Source organism: Juglans regia, chromosome 8 (genome assembly GCF_001411555.2).
Source record: "Juglans regia cultivar Chandler chromosome 8, Walnut 2.0, whole genome shotgun sequence".
NCBI lineage: Eukaryota > Viridiplantae > Streptophyta > Magnoliopsida > Fagales > Juglandaceae > Juglans > Juglans regia.
In genome coordinates, this window is record NC_049908.1 from 29,604,489 (window position 1) to 29,621,366 (window position 16,878).

At 32.6% G+C, this 16,878-nt stretch overlaps 2 protein-coding genes across 3 annotated transcripts in view; both read right to left on the minus strand.

The window, feature by feature from the left end:
* Positions 1-16,878, minus strand: part of LOC109004516 (probable disease resistance protein At4g27220) — a 963,953-nt gene that overhangs the window by 161,895 nt on the left and 785,180 nt on the right. The gene's annotated exons all lie outside the window — the stretch shown is intronic.
* On the minus strand, positions 969-9,133 carry LOC109004520 (disease resistance protein At4g27190-like). Its single transcript, XM_035692857.1, has 6 exons — positions 6,377-9,133; positions 5,613-6,005; positions 3,925-4,401; positions 2,828-3,238; positions 2,324-2,698; positions 969-1,439 (listed from the first exon to the last, which is right to left on the minus strand). The coding sequence occupies exons 1-6, from the start codon at positions 9,050-9,052 to the stop codon at positions 1,146-1,148; spliced, it is 4,626 nt and encodes a 1,541-aa protein (XP_035548750.1). The 5' UTR covers positions 9,053-9,133; the 3' UTR covers positions 969-1,145.

Consider the following 16,878-nt stretch of genomic DNA (forward strand, 5'->3'; position numbering starts at 1 on the left):
AATAGTTTCAATCCTACCAAATTTGGAAGAGATACTGAGGATGGCACTAGATTTTTCAATTTGGCGCATCGTGATAGTCGGAGAATTTCCAGATTATGAAAAAGTGGGCATGGTTGGGTATTTTCTTTCCACAAATGTGTAACTGTAAGCATAGGTAGATGCTTGAGCACTAGTTGTCTTAATCGTGGGACTACCAAATCTTGTTTTTCTCGATCAAGAAGTTCGTAAGCTGGGAATATTTTCTCCCAGCCACAATTAGATACTTCAAACATCAACAGATTTGGTAGTCTTGTAAGGAACGTCGTAGCAAGACCTGAAAACTGGCCATTCATCAAGTTCCATTTCAATTAGCTTAGGGAACACAAAAAGTCCGGTTGCTTCTTTTTTCGTGACTCTTTCTTCCGTCCCTGACCATTAGGGGTGTACAGGAACCGACCAAACTGGCAGCAAACGACTGGAACCGGCCACTAGAGTCAGGAACCAGCCAAAATCGATGAAGAACTAGCCGGCGTGTGGCAGTTAATTGCTCAACTGAACAACGCACGTCGTTTTAGCCTTAATGTATGAAGAAAAAAGAAAAAGAAAAAGTGGAATGACGCCGTTTGATTTAAAACCAAACGGTGTCGTTTCGATATTATATCGTCTTCAACCTCCCTTCTTCTTCCCCAATCAATTTCTAGTTTCTCTCATCCTCTCTCTCTACTCTCTCAGACCACTATTGTCGCTAGCTCAAACTGAGAACCTACCGTGACTGCCAGAGTCGATACGACTGGTTATTAAGGCGTGTGACTCTTTACTATTTTGCCCCTCTTGCTTTTCAAATAGAGTAATGCTACTCATCATCCTTTCATCATTCCATGATGTGTCATTAGATGATTGAATGTTATTTATTATGTTTTACTTGTGAATCTATCGTTTAATACCGTCTTGAAAAGTAATAGAAATAAGAGTGCAGGAAAGGTGTTCGCAAAAATGTTTCACAGAGTTGAATTCATTTCACGAATACAATTGAAAGGCTACAGATTCCTTGAAGACAATAGTCTAATGACACTTGATATTTATAGACAATTCTCAACCAAGATTACACACTCATGATTGACACCTCAGCACTGTGCGAGCCTTCTAGAATCATCTGCAATATTCATTTATGAAGAGTTTGTTAGAGCAGCTGCGGCCTTGGAGTTGTGTTTGTTAGAATCCTGTTGTGAGGTGGAATTCGCTGGAGCAGATTGATGGTGAGCCTTAATACTCCTCACGATTTGGCGTGTAAACATCTTCTTATCATTCCATAATATGTAATTTTTCATTAAATCACTTCTAAGCCGATAAGATTCCATGGCATGCAAACACCTTGCATAACAAGAACCCCACAATTTTTGAATAGTGACATTCTGGCTCATAATTTCCAACTTATCCATCACCAAGCTCGGGAATAAGAGCTGTAAAATTCGTCAGAAGAGTGGTTAACACATGCCCCATCCCACACTATAATAGATATATTTTAACTTGAGAGCTCGGCTTTTTTTAAATTAATAAAAAAATATATGTTCTATATATATAGTTTTTGTTTTACTTTTAAATAAAAAGAAAACTAAACAATTCAAATAAGGACTTTTATTCGTTTGTTCAAAATAAATACATTTCATCATGCATTTGTAAAAGTGACTTTCAGTTTGGGCCTTTTGGCTTTTATTATGTCATGATCATTATTATAAAATAAGAAGAGAAGTGTTAAAGCCACAAATAAATTCTACAAAAGAAAACTGATAAATTGATGTGATTTCATATAATACGTTAGATATATTTTATAATAAAAATAGTTTCACAATTTAACGTATCACATTAAGCTATATCAATTTGTGAATTTACTATTGTGTGACCTCTTTGTAGCTATAACATTTTTCAAATAAGAAATTAAATCATTTCAAATTTTGGTAAGTGCTTTAAAAAGGCCTGTAATTAATTTATTCCATAGAGATTTAAATTTTATTAGGCAAACAGTTATACTATTTATCACTCTTTCTATTTTTGTTAGACCAAATCGTAAAATTCATATATATGCTTACATATTGGTATATTCTTCTTTAAAAAAAATACATATATATTTTTATGAACCTCATACTCAGAGTAACGAAATTTGAGTATTTTTCTGTTAATGATTAGTATTATAATTAAATTTATAATTTAGAAAGATTAGTTAACAAAATTTTATAATATTGGAATGTAAAATTTTCATTCACTTTCATGAAAATGATGTCAGCCTCTACGTCTTCTACCTAAATGTGAAAATCTTAATAGAGCTAAATAATTTATAGCGTCTTACCTTAACTTTCTCGCATTCAAGAATCCGCATCTCTTTCAGCTTCGACCATTTTGAATCATGCACTCCCTCGAGGCTCTCTAAATTTTCAAGACATAGAGAAGTTACTTGAGGGAACACCAACGTCATTTCTACTGCTTCTCCTTCTTCAGCCGCAACAATTTCCTCCACCCCACAGTCATAAATCTTAATTTTCTCCAATTGCTCGAGACATTTAACAATCGAGGCTGGAAACAAACTTTTCAGACTCACACATTTCCCAACAATTATTACTTGTAGATTTTGAAAGCTAGGAATTGTTTGAGAGTCTTTACTCCATACATGCTTTATTTTGGGTAGACCATACAGATCCAGTAGTTTCAAACTAGGGAATTCAACCTGCAAGATTAAATCCCTTGTTTCAATTAAAGACAGGACAGACCAGAGCAAAGAAAATTGGTTTGTGGAGATGCAGTTCTATTGCTGAAAATTTTAAGAGAGAGAGAGAGAGGTTGATTGGATTATTACCTCTTCAACCACAAAAAGAGTGCCTTCCTGCTCGTGCAATTCTTTGGACGACGACGATTCCAAAGTATGCACCCCTTGAAAAAACCACTTGAGTTTTGGTAACCCATAAAGTCCTAGACAAATTAGGCTGGGGAATAAAAGTCTCGTTGTTGGATCTGTCCCATCTTCTCTCTCAACAATTTCCTCTAATACCCCACAACCTGTTATTATGAGAGACTGCAATTTCTCGAGACTTCTAGCAACCGAGGCTACTGGAAACAAACTTTTCAAACTCTCACACAATGAAACATCAATATGAAGTAGATTTGGAAATTTGTACATATAGCGTTGATGGGAGTCCTTGATATTCCATATAATTTCCAACTTTTCCATTTTAGAAATTTTCAATATCTCCAAGCTCTGGACTAGCCTCTGTTAAATTCATCACAACACTGAGTTTCATTTAAGATATCACAAAATACATGAACACAGATAATATATTTTACCATCTCCATTACTAGTAGTTAAAATAATTAAATTAAAGAGACGGAACTTGAATTCTATCATAATCGTAACTCCCTATTCTCAGATTTTGAACTGAAACTTTTTTTCTTGGTTTCATTACTCAACAAGCAAACTGGACCTCTTCCTTTTTTAATTTGTTTTTTCTTGCTTCTTTCTTGGCTTTTGAATCTCTAGTGTAAAAATTCTATTTGTATTTTGAATTGGATTTATGGTAGGCGAAGAGGGCTTAAAATAAAGAAATAACAAAACAAATTTAAAACTATTATTTTTATAATTTAGCTAAACTGATAGATAATCTAATGTGACTGGCTAAAATAATAAAAAAATATGTAAAAACTTTAAATAATGAAAACCATGATGTATACAATATGGAGAACTGAGTATTTTTTTAGTAATTATCATATTATGATTAAGTATACCATTTAAAGAGATTAATTAACTAAATTCATTAACTTAATTAAAGACATATCAAAATGATTTTATACTTTTGGGATGTAAAATTTTCATTCACTTTCATGAAAATGATGTCAGTTCTACGTCTTCTACCTAAATGTGAAAATCTTAATAGAGCTAAATAATTTATAATCTCTTACCTTATCCACCCAGAAAAGGGGTTGTTTAATTGACATCTGAGAATACTGCCTCTCTTCAATTGTTCCTAAAGCAAATAGTACCTCAACTTTCTCGCATTCTTCAATCGACATCTTTTTTAGCATCGGCCAATTTGAAATATTCAGTCCCTTGTAAAAACACTCAAGTCTCGGTAAATTTTCAAGAACCAAAGAAGTTACTTGAGGGAACTCGAACACCAACATCCTTCCCACTGTTTCTCCTCCTTCAGCCTCAACAATTTCCTCCAGTACCCCACAATCACTAATTCTAATTTGCTTCAATTGCTTAAGACAAGTACCGATCGAGGCTAGAAACAAACTATTAAGACTCGCACATTTTGAAACATGAATTCTTTGTAGATTCTGAAACCTGAGAATTGTTTGGGGGTCTTTACTACATACATGCTTTATTTTGGGTAGATTCCTTAGAAGCAAATTTGTCAATTTAGGAAAGGCAACCTGCAGGATTAAGTCATTACAAGTTTCAATTAAAAAAAAAAATAAAGGCACTTGCTTCGATTAAAGGCAGAGTAGAGAAAATTGGTTTGTGGAGCTGCATGCATGTTTAGGTCGTGTCCGAATCTACCTTAATTCATATCATCTAATTATTACAAGTTTTTCAAAATTTTCAACAAAATACAATAAACAATCTAACATTTTCAAATCTAAAAAATATATATATTAAAAAATAATATTTTTATAATATTTTAATCAACTTTTAATTTTCATCTCAATTCACTATTCAAAAAAAATCTCAATTCACTATTGAAACAATATTTTAGTGTCATATATAGTAATCTAGAATACATGTAATTAGAAGCGTCGTTAACAAATGAATAGTGCTACACCCATCGAGGGTGTAGCTCGAGGATGGGTCCCGATAAAGTTAAATGTTTTTTTTTTCATTCATTCTTTTATATCTTGAAATATTTAAAAAAAAATCATGACCCAAGTCTCAACCACTTTAACTTTTTCCTTAACAAATCCACAAGAGAGGGAATCTATAGACATAAATTTACATAGAAGTTTCATATGGAAAATGATACTTCCACATACAAAATGTACTGATAAAGTGTACAGAATCCAGATTAGTGCCTTTTTTAAAAAAATAATAATAATTTGTATGTTTATTATTTAATATGTTTTTTAAAAATTATTCACAAAAATATTTTAATAAAAAAATATACATATAGATACCCTTTCAAGTCCCTATTCTCGTTTGAGGTAGCGTCATCCCATGTGGCAAAATAAAGAGACTTCGCAAGTATTGTATAATTATTTAAAAAAAATAGTGAATAAATAAGTTATTTATATAAAAAAAATTAATTTTTAATAGAAAAATAATATTTATAATCTTAGAATACCTAGAAGTCGCGTACTATTTTTTAAAAAATAAAAAAATAAAAAATATATACGAAAAAAATTAATTTTTTAATAATAAATTTCACTTTTTTTTAAAAGAAATATAGATAATTTCTTCAATCCATAATTATATATAATATTATTCTTTTTAATAATAAATCTTACCATTTTTTTAAAAAATAACTATATAATATTTATATAATACAAGATTATATTATCATTACTCTAACATAAATGAATTGTGAATGACCAGTTTCATTGCTGTAAATTTTGAGAAAGAGAGAGAGAGTGGTTGATTGGACTGTTACCTCATTAACCCCGAAAAGTGTGCCTCCTTGCTCATGTAATTCCTTAGATGACGACGATTCCAAAGTACGCACCCCTTGGAAAAACCACTTAAGTTTTGGCAACCCATCAAGGCTTAGCGAAGTTAGGCTAGTGAATAAAATCCTCGTTGTTGGATCCGTCCCGTCTTCTCTCTGGACAATTTCCTCCAGTACCCCACAATCTCTTATCTCGAGAGACTTTAATTGCGTTAGACTTGTAGCCATTGTGGCTGCTGGAAACAAACTTTTCAAATTCTCACATCTGGCAACATGTAATTTAAGTAGATTTGGAAACCTGAAGATTTCTTTACTCCAAACATGCTTTATTCTGGGCAGACCTGCCAGCTGCAGGGTTTTCAAACTAGGAAAGGAAAGCTGCAGGATTAAGTCTATCATGTTAGTTAAAAAATCAAGATTTCAGTGCTTTGAATTTGAAAATAGGCAAAATTAAACAAGGGAAGAAGTGTATTATTAGCTATAATTTTTTTTATTGGACCAACTGTTGAGAATTAAGTCCCAACTAATTTCGTGGATGCACATGTCCTTGACAAAGCTTTTTATGTGTATTTCATCTTATTTTTGTTTTCAAATTTAATTTTTATGCCCCAAGACTAAGCTGGCGTCTTCCGCCACAACCTAACAAAGGCGCATGCAATTATACTTTGGGCACAGGGAATGCCAACTAAATCATGTTTATGCTTATGGTGTGCTTGACACATGATTTACATGGACTTGTGTAAATGTACCTGATGATGTAGAAGCGGCACCTGAAGATCATGGTCGTTGCCTTCCGAATTGGTTTCTCTTGTGCTTAAGAAGCTCATGAGCTTTGGAAGATCCATTAGCACCAAGGTTTGCAGTCGACAGAACACCTCTTCTATTCTGTCTTCTTCATCTTTCATGAATATTGCTCCCACGTTGCTGCATCTTCTTATCTTCAATTCTTCAAGTAGTGAAAGGCCTCTGGCTATCGATGATGAGAAGATAAATCTTAATTTCTCACAGTTATGCACGATTAAAACTTTCAAGTTTTTTAAGGATGTCCTCAACTCAGGGAGATGCCAACTACGTAAGATATGGAGACGCTTCAGTTGTTGAAAATCTTCTCTATCTAATTCATGCAAGACACTATTAGTACTGTTCGACTCGTCTAGATAAAGATATTCTGTCCTCTTTAGTAGCATTTTGATCCCAAAGTCCAATTGGGAGCTGCTCATATTCAGTTTGAAATGTAACGATCTTGAGAAGCCGGCCTCCTCCCCACGATACCAGAAATATAGACCCCTCATATGTCCAATGCAGATCTTGTATCTCTCAAGCTCTTTAGAAAACAAATCTTTCGGTAGATTGTTGGCATCTTTAATATCTATCTCTAAGGTGATCAAGTGTGACAATTTTTTTAGCTCTACAAGGCTAGCATTTTTTCCTTCATTATTGGGTCCTTCAACCTCCCATTGGACTTTGATGTTTCGCATATACAATTCTTCTAACTTGACCAAGCTTGACAAGACATTAGGAGGAATCACTTTAAGTTTGGAACAATCGGTCAAATCCAATAACCGCAAACTAGTCAATGACCCTATTTCTCCTGGCAAGTTTGAAATGTCAGAACCAGCAAGACTAAGAATTACTAAAGTCTTGAGTTCTCCAATCCAATGAATATCTCCCAACTCACATCCATCTAGACACAATGTTTGTAGGTTTGTAAGTGGCAAAAGTGATGAAAGTTGTATATTTCTCAAACTCAGAACTTCGAGCTTGTCCATCCCTTGGAAGGAACTGCTTCGGGTTTTCAAATATCGAGATTCACACTGGACATAAAAGTATCTTAATTTAGGACATTCTATTTCATTGAGATTTTTATCATGGATATGATCTCCACCATGAATAGAGAGCGCCTCACATCTTTTTAGTAAATCCACATCTGGCCATGCTTTTTGCCCACCATCGCCTCTCATGACAAACATATTATCATTTTTTGCAATTATTGTAGCGACATGACGAACAAGATCATGCATGTAAAATTCCTCGGAGCTACATGGACTTTGTAGTAGCAAACAAGCATCTTGGAGATCTCTAACTGAAGTTTCTAGTCTATTTCTTGCTTCATCCAATGTATCAATGCCATGGAATAAACCCAGACCGAAACCATATCTCAACAAGTCCTGATAGGAAATGTAGTACCCTTGTCGAGCACAAAGCAAAAATAGGGATCGGAGCTCTGTACCAACAAGAAGTTGATAGCTCAGCTTTATACAAGTATATACAGGTAACCATATTTTTGTGTCATGTTCTTGATTGGGTCTTGTTAGTTTCACAAGGGCATCCTTCCAGGCTTCCAATTTCTTATTCTTTAATGCCCTAGAAACTGTTACAAGTGCAATAGGAAGACCTCGACACGCATTAGCTACCTCAATTGCTATGTTTCGCAATTCAAGATCACCTTTGACAGAATCACCCGCCATCTTTTCAAATAAGATCCATGCTTCTTCTCCTCCTAAAGTGTCGAGGTTAAAGCTGTTCTCTTCGGTGCCCATCTCAGAAGCTAGTACATGTCGATCTCTAGATGTGAGTAGTACTTTGCATCTTTCAGAAGGAATAATTCCTATTTCCTCCAAATCAAGTCGCTTCCATATATCATCCAAGATAACAAGTATCTTCTTCTCCTTGTCTTTTTCTAACCTCGCCCGTAGATGGCCTGCTCTTACCATTTCAGTTTTACAATTAGGATCAAGCTTTAGATCTAGCATGTTTGCAATTTCTTCTTGAATTTGACTTAGGTTTGGGCTTTCCGTCACATTTGCCAGAGCCACCTCATCGAATAAGCTTTCTTCCTTGGCTTTCCTGAAAATTTCTTTCATCAGTGTACTCTTTCCAACTCCAGGCAACCCCCACACGCCGATCTTGTTAATATTAGCATCTCCCAATGCCTCCATAATTCTCTTCGTAATTGATATCCTCGAATCCAAGGTCATGTAATCCATGTTTATTGGAGTCACCCTATCTTGCGCAGCAGGACGATGGGAAACGCCGCTGATGAAGTTTGCCATTTTAAGAAGTTCAGCAATATTATCCACCATCTCCTTTGCTTCCCGGCTCATCTGATGTCGTTGCTTCAAGTTCAGGCATGACGGATTAGAGTTCCTCGATTCCGCTTCTTCTTCACCTCCACCAAGTTTCTTGATAATATCATCCACCTTTTTCAACCACGTTTCTACATTATCTTTAATTTGATCGCCGTTATCTGAAGCAGTTTTAACCTTGCGTTCAACCTCTTTCTGAGCATCCCGCAGCGTCATTTCCTGATTCTTCAGATACTCCATGTTGCTCTTGTAGTGACATGAATAACTTAGCCACCGTCCAACTGGTCGAACAGTGTACTCTGTGATTTTCGCTAAAACTGCAATAACGATCTCCTCCATTCTTGTTTGCCACGGTCCGTCACCAGCTTCCTCTTAATTTTTTTTTAAGGGAATTTGTTTTTTATAAAACTTTTAAACTCAAACAAACTGATGAAAACCAGGAAAAATATAGAAGTTGAAATTGCGATGGCAATAAAGAACGAGGAAAAACAAAGAAATAAGTTCGAGTACCTCTCCTTAGGACATTGATAGACTGGAGGCTGGAGTAAAGAGTCAATAGGATGAAGTTGGAAACCAAATTAAGCAAAGAGAAATGAAAACTAGGTGGGCGGGGTTTTGAGACCAGACCAGAAACAGAGTTGGGAGTGGTATAATGCAACAAAGACGGATCAGTACTAAAATGAATCACGGAAGTAGAACGACAACCCAAGAACGCATTGAGAAAGCTTTTCACCAAAAACCAGAAAAAAAAAGAAAAAAAAAAAAGAAAAGAAATGGCAATTATCAATATGCCAAAAGGCAGGAACAGAGAAAGGATGATCAACCACTCTCGGTTACTCTTTCACAACTTTCTTCGTTAGGCCATGATCCAGTCAAGCTCTGTGCTGAAAGTTTAATTTTTTTTTTTTAACATAATTACAAGTGTGAAAATGCAAATATTATGGAAGAAATATGACACAGATATTTGTTTTTGGGGGTCAGAGTCTGAAGAACTAGATCATCACATATGGTATCTAAACTAATTAATGAACTGTGCTAAATCTTTAAAGCAAACGATGTGGAAAAAACAAATATCATATATATGAAAGAATTTAATTAAACATGATGACTCATAAATTCATACTTTTGATCTGGAAAATCATGATCGTACCTCACTTTAATTTTTTCCTCCTAGATGATCCACAGAAACAGAGTTGGGAGTGGTATACTGCAATAAAGACGGATCAGCACTAAAATGAATCACGGAAGTAGAACGACAACCCAAGAACGCATTGAGAAAGCTTTTCACCAAAAACCAGAAAAAAGAAAAAGAAAAGAAAAGAAATGGCAATTATCAATATGCCAAAAGGCAGGAACAGAGAAAGGATGATCAACCACTCTCGGTTACTCTTTCACAAACAACTTTCTTCGTTAGGCCCTGATCCAGTCAAGCTCTGTGCTGAAAGTTCAATTTTTTTTTTTTTAACATAATTACAAGTGTGAAAATGCAAATATTATGGAAGAAATATGACACAGATATTTGTTTTTGGGGGTTAGAGTCTGAAGAACTAGATCATCACATATGGTATCTAAACTAATTAATGAACTGTGCTAAATCTTTAAAGCAAACAATGTGGAAAAAACAAATATCATATATATGAAAGAATTTAATTAAACATGATGACTCATAAATTCATACTTTTGATCTGGAAAATCATGATCGTACCTCACTTTAATTTTTTCCTCCTCGATGATCCACAGAAACAGAGTTGGGAGTGGTATACTGCAATAAAGACGGATCAGTACTAAAATGAATCACGGAAGTAGAACGACAACCCAAGAACGCATTGAGAAAGCTTTTCACCAAAAACCAGAAAAAAGAAAAAGAAAAGAAAAGAAATGGCAATTATCAATATGCCAAAAGGCAGGAACAGAGAAAGGATGATCAACCACTCTCGGTTACTCTTTCACAACTTTCTTCGTTAGGCCCTGATCCAGTCAAGCTCTGTGCTGAAAGTTCAATTTTTTTTTTTTTTTAACATAATTACAAGTGTGAAAATGCAAATATTATGGAAGAAATATGACACAGATATTTGTTTTTGGGGGTCAGAGTCTGAAGAACTAGATCATCACATATGGTATCTAAACTAATTAATGAACTGTGCTAAATCTTTAAAGCAAACGATGTGGAAAAAACAAATATCATATATATGAAAGAATTTAATTAAACATGATGACTCATAAATTCATACTTTTGATCTGGAAAATCATGATCGTACCTCACTTTAATTTTTTCCTCCTCGATGATCCACAGAAACAGAGTTGGGAGTGGTATACTGCAATAAAGACGGATCAGTACTAAAATGAATCACGGAAGTAGAACGACAACCCAAGAACGCATTGAGAAAGCTTTTCACCAAAAACCAGAAAAAAGAAAAAGAAAAGAAAAGAAATGGCAATTATCAATATGCTAAAAGGCAGGAACAGAGAAAGGATGATCAACCACTCTCGGTTACACTTTCACAACTTTCTTCGTTAGGACCTGATCCAGTCAAGCTCTGTGCTGAAAGTTCAATTTTTTTTTTTTTAACATAATTACAAGTGTGAAAATGCAAATATTATGGAAGAAATATGACACAGATATTTGTTTTTGGGGGTTAGAGTCTGAAGAACTAGATCATCACATATGATATCTAAACTAATTAATGAACTGTGCTAAATCTTTAAAGCAAACAATGTGGAAAAAACAAATATCATATATATGAAAGAATTTAATTAAACATGATGACTCATAAATTCATACTTTTGATCTGGAAAATCATGATCGTACCTCACTTTAATTTTTTCCTCCTCGATGATCCACAGAAACAGAGTTGGGAGTGGTATACTGCAATAAAGACGGATCAGTACTAAAATGAATCACGGAAGTAGAACGACAACCCAAGAACGCATTGAGAAAGCTTTTCACCAAAAACCAGAAAAAAGAAAAAGAAAAGAAAAGAAATGGCAATTATCAATATGCCAAAAGGTAGGAACAGAGAAAGGATGATCAACCACTCTCGGTTACTCTTTCACAACTTTCTTCGTTAGGCCCTGATCCAGTCAAGCTCTATGCTGAAAGTTCAATTTTTTTTTTTTAACATAATTACAAGTGTGAAAATGCAAATATTATGGAAGAAATATGACACAGATATTTGTTTTTGGGGGTCAGAGTCTGAAGAACTAGATCATCACATATGGTATCTAAACTAATTAATGAACTGTGCTAAATCTTTAAAGCAAACGATGTGGAAAAAACAAATATCATATATATGAAAGAATTTAATTAATGATGACTCATAAATTCATACTTTTGATCTGGAAAATCATGATCGTACCTCACTTTAATTTTTTCCTCCTAGATGATCCACAGAAACAGAGTTGGGAGTGGTATACTGCAATAAAGACGGATAAGCACTAAAATGAATCACGGAAGTAGAACGACAACCCAAGAACGCATTGAGAAAGCTTTTCACCAAAAACCAGAAAAAAGAAAAAGAAAAGAAAAGAAATGGCAATTATCAATATGCTAAAAGGCAGGAACAGAGAAAGGATGATCAACCACTCTCGGTTACACTTTCACAACTTTCTTCGTTAGGACCTGATCCAGTCAAGCTCTGTGCTGAAAGTTCAATTTTTTTTTTTTTAACATAATTACAAGTGTGAAAATGCAAATATTATGGAAGAAATATGACACAGATATTTGTTTTTGGGGGTTAGAGTCTGAAGAACTAGATCATCACATATGATATCTAAACTAATTAATGAACTGTGCTAAATCTTTAAAGCAAACAATGTGGAAAAAACAAATATCATATATATGAAAGAATTTAATTAAACATGATGACTCATAAATTCATACTTTTGATCTGGAAAATCATGATCGTACCTCACTTTAATTTTTTCCTCCTCGATGATCCACAGAAACAGAGTTGGGAGTGGTATACTGCAATAAAGACGGATCAGACTAAAATGAATCACGGAAGTAGAACGACAACCCAAGAACGCATTGAGAAAGCTTTTCACCAAAAACCAGAAAAAAGAAAAAGAAAAGAAAAGAAATGGCAATTATCAATATGCCAAAAGGCAGGAACAGAGAAAGGATGATCAACCACTCTCGGTTACTCTTTCACAAATGCATCACTTTCTTCGTTAGGCCCTGATCCAGTCAAGCTCTGTGCTGAAAGTTCAATTTTTTTTTTTTTAACATAATTACAAGTGTGAAAATGCAAATATTATGGAAGAAATATGACACAGATATTTGTTTTTGGGGGTCAGTGTCTGAAGAACTAGATCATCACATATGGTATCTAAACTAATTAATGAACTGTGCTAAATCTTTAAAGCAAACGATGTGGAAAAAACAAATATCATATATATGAAAGAATTTAATTAAACATGATGACTCATAAATTCATACTTTTGATCTGGAAAATCATGATCGTACCTCACTTTAATTTTTTCCTCCTCGATGATCCACAGAAACAGAGTTGGGAGTGGTATACTGCAATAAAGACGGATCAATACTAAAATGAATCACGGAAGTAGAACGACAACCCAAGAACGCATTGAGAAAGCTTTTCACCAAAAACCAGAAAAAAGAAAAAGAAAAGAAAAGAAATGGCAATTATCAATATGCCAAAAGGCAGGAACAGAGAAAGGATGATCAACCACTCTCGGTTACTCTTTCACAAATGTGTCACTTTCTTCGTTAGGCCCTGATCCAGTCAAGCTCTGTGCTGAAAGTTCAACTTTTTTTTTTAACATAATTACAAGTGTGAAAATGCAAATATTATGGAAGAAATATGACACAGATATTTGTTTTTGGGGGTCAGATTCTGAAGAACTAGATCATCACATATGGTATCTAAACTAATTAATGAACTGTGCTAAATCTTTAAAGCAAACGATGTGGAAAAAACAAATATCATATATATGAAAGAATTTAATTAAACATGATGACTCATAAATTCATACTTTTGATCTGAAAAATCATGATCGTACCTCACTTTAATTTCTTCCTCCTCGATGATCCGCATCAAAAGTGCAAACCAAGAGCAAAGATGCCAAGATGGTCAACGGAATCAATTAATTATATGAAAACCAAGATGGACCGGCATTTAGCAGTGAAACATGATTAATAATGTTCGGCGAAGTTGGACAAATGACTGACTCTTTATAGTGGCTGGGAAGAGTACTGAATATATATAATGCAGGAAAAAACAAGCACTTACGACCAATAAAGTAAAAACAAAAAAGTATGACACTTAAAAATGACCAATAGAGTAAGAGTCTTTGTTTACGTAATGAGTTTCATATCATCCTATCTCAATATTTTCATTATTTTCTTCTCAAATAATATATAAAATAGATACATTTTAATTTAATTATTATAATTTTCTCAAATTTATAATAAAATATAAAAATAATTTAATTTTTTTAAATCTCAAAACAAAATAATATTAAAAAGTAATATTATAATAATATTTTAACTTTATAATAATTTATATTTAACTTTTTCTATACTATTTCTTAAAATACGATAATATGTCATAACTCAAATCATTTTAATACCATTCAATAACTATTACACAACTATCCACAAATTTTTAATCTCTATCTAATTTCTCAAAAATTCCCTAATTGTAAATTCAGTTATTTGAATTTATGATTAAAATTTTTAAATTTTGCACTTGGTACTTTCTCTCAACTTGACATGCGTATTCTAGGTGACACATCAGCATTTTTTAAAAAATAAATAAATGATTTTAAAATGTGGTTGTCACCGTGTCCATTGTGTGCCGTTATTGTCTTATTGACAAATACAGACGACAAATTCTCCCAGAGAATCGCAAAACAAAATTAGCAACTTCTTGAGACAAAATGGGATCACCGAAACAATACCAACTTACAAAAGCATTCACATTTGGGGACTTATGAAATTTAGGTAAAATAATATTCTTTCTTTATAATTATCCAATTTTGAGAAACACCGTACTTTTCATTTTCTATTATCTTCCTACTGATCTATTTAAATATTATTTTATTTTAATTAAGTTTACTGTTCGTCCAGCCTGAGTTGTTTGAAAATCTTATTTTAAACCCGCCCCACTATAACCAAACATGCTAATGGATATTTCCTGCCGATTGAGTTGAAGAACTTTTCTTCCAAACAAATGAAAAGATTTTGAGTGTCTAAAAAACGCATGTTTTAAAATAGATACTTTTTAATCTTAAATATTTCACATTTTAATTTAATCGTCATCTAATTATGACTGAGTCTTTATGGTGATTGGTGGGAATAGTACTGAATATATATAAATAATAACTAAGAGAGATGGGAAAAATTAGAAGCACGTACGTACCTCTGATCTTTTGCTGCTCTGAAATATGAAGACCGCAAAACAATGACGCTCATTGATGGAATCGATTTTAAAATGCAGGTGAGTTTGTATTCCAAACTCCTCTCAATTCATTATTATAATTTTTTCAAATCATAACATAAAATATAATAAATAATTCAATTTTTTCAAATCTTAAAATAATAATAATATTAAAAAATAATATTCTAATAATATTTTATCATCTCAACTTAACTCAATTCAACTCACTTCAACATCTAAACATATTCGCAAGTCTAACTTTTGGAGCAGCGCATAATAGGGTAAAATGGCTATAGCAGCCAACATGAACAATGAATCAGATTATCAGGCAGAGAAACGAGCAGATCACGACCAACCAAAACTAAAGAGCCAATAAAAAATATATAAATAAAAAATAAAATCACTATAATATATAAATAAAAAATAAAATTACTATAATATTTATTACTATTATATATAAATAAAAAATAAAATCACTATAATATATAAATGAAAAATAACATTACTATAATATTTATCATTATTATATATATGAAAATAAAATCATTATAATATTTATCACTATTATATATAAATTAAAAATAAAATCATTATAATATTTATCATTATTATATATAAAAATAAAATAAAATCACTACAATATTTATTAATATTAAAAAATCACTATAATAAAATCACTATAATATTTATGGGACCCACACCTTTTTCAACTACCTATCCAAAAGTCAACAACTCAACATACTTTATACATCAAAACAACTTAAAATACTCTCAATGGGACCCACAAATTCACTCCAATCTCTACTAATAACTATTCACAAACATTCTCAACACTTCTCAAATATTCTCACTACCCAAACGTACCCTAAGAGTCATTGTTTACTATATGAGTTTTATATCATCCTATTTCATTATATCTTATTATTTCCTTCTCAAATATTATATAAAATAGATATTTTTAATTTTAAATATTTAACATTTTAATTTAATCATTATCTAATTATTAAAATTTTTTTAAATTTTTATTTTTTTAAATCTCAAAATGAAAATAATATTAAAAAAATAATATTTTAACTTTATAATATTTTTTATTTAAATTTTTTTATACCATTTCTCAAAATACTATAATAGATCATAACTCAAACTATTTTAATATCATTCACAAACTATTTCACAAATTTTTAACCTCTATCTAATTTCTCAAAGATTTTCTAATTCTCAATTCAGTCATTTGAATTTATGCTTGAAATTTTTAAATTTGGCAATTAATTAGTACTTGCCGTCAACCTAACACGCGTATTCTAGGTGGCATGTCAGCATTTTAAAAAAATAAATAAATAATTTTAAAATGTGGTTGTCGCTTTGTCCGTTGCGTGGCATCTTGACAAATACCAAACAATATTGGAAAGAATCACCAATTACCATCTTTTTGGGACAAAATTGGCATCACCAAAACAATCCCCAAATTAAATATTCCTTAATTTTAATTAAGCTTACTGTTCGTCCTGCATTGTTTGAAAATTTTATTTTAAACTCGGCCTATTATAATAAGAGAAATTTTATTTACAGTTCTAATTAGGGGATTGCGGTTACAGTCTCATTGATGAATATAGATAAAAATTAAAAATTGCCAGTGGAACATGATCGATTACCCACTCCCCAGCTACCTTCTCTTTTCCTAATCCAGCAACATTGTAATAAAAAATTAACAAAAAAAAAAAAAAAGCGAAAAACTTCCTAGTGGGCGTAGTCCCGCTCGTGAGT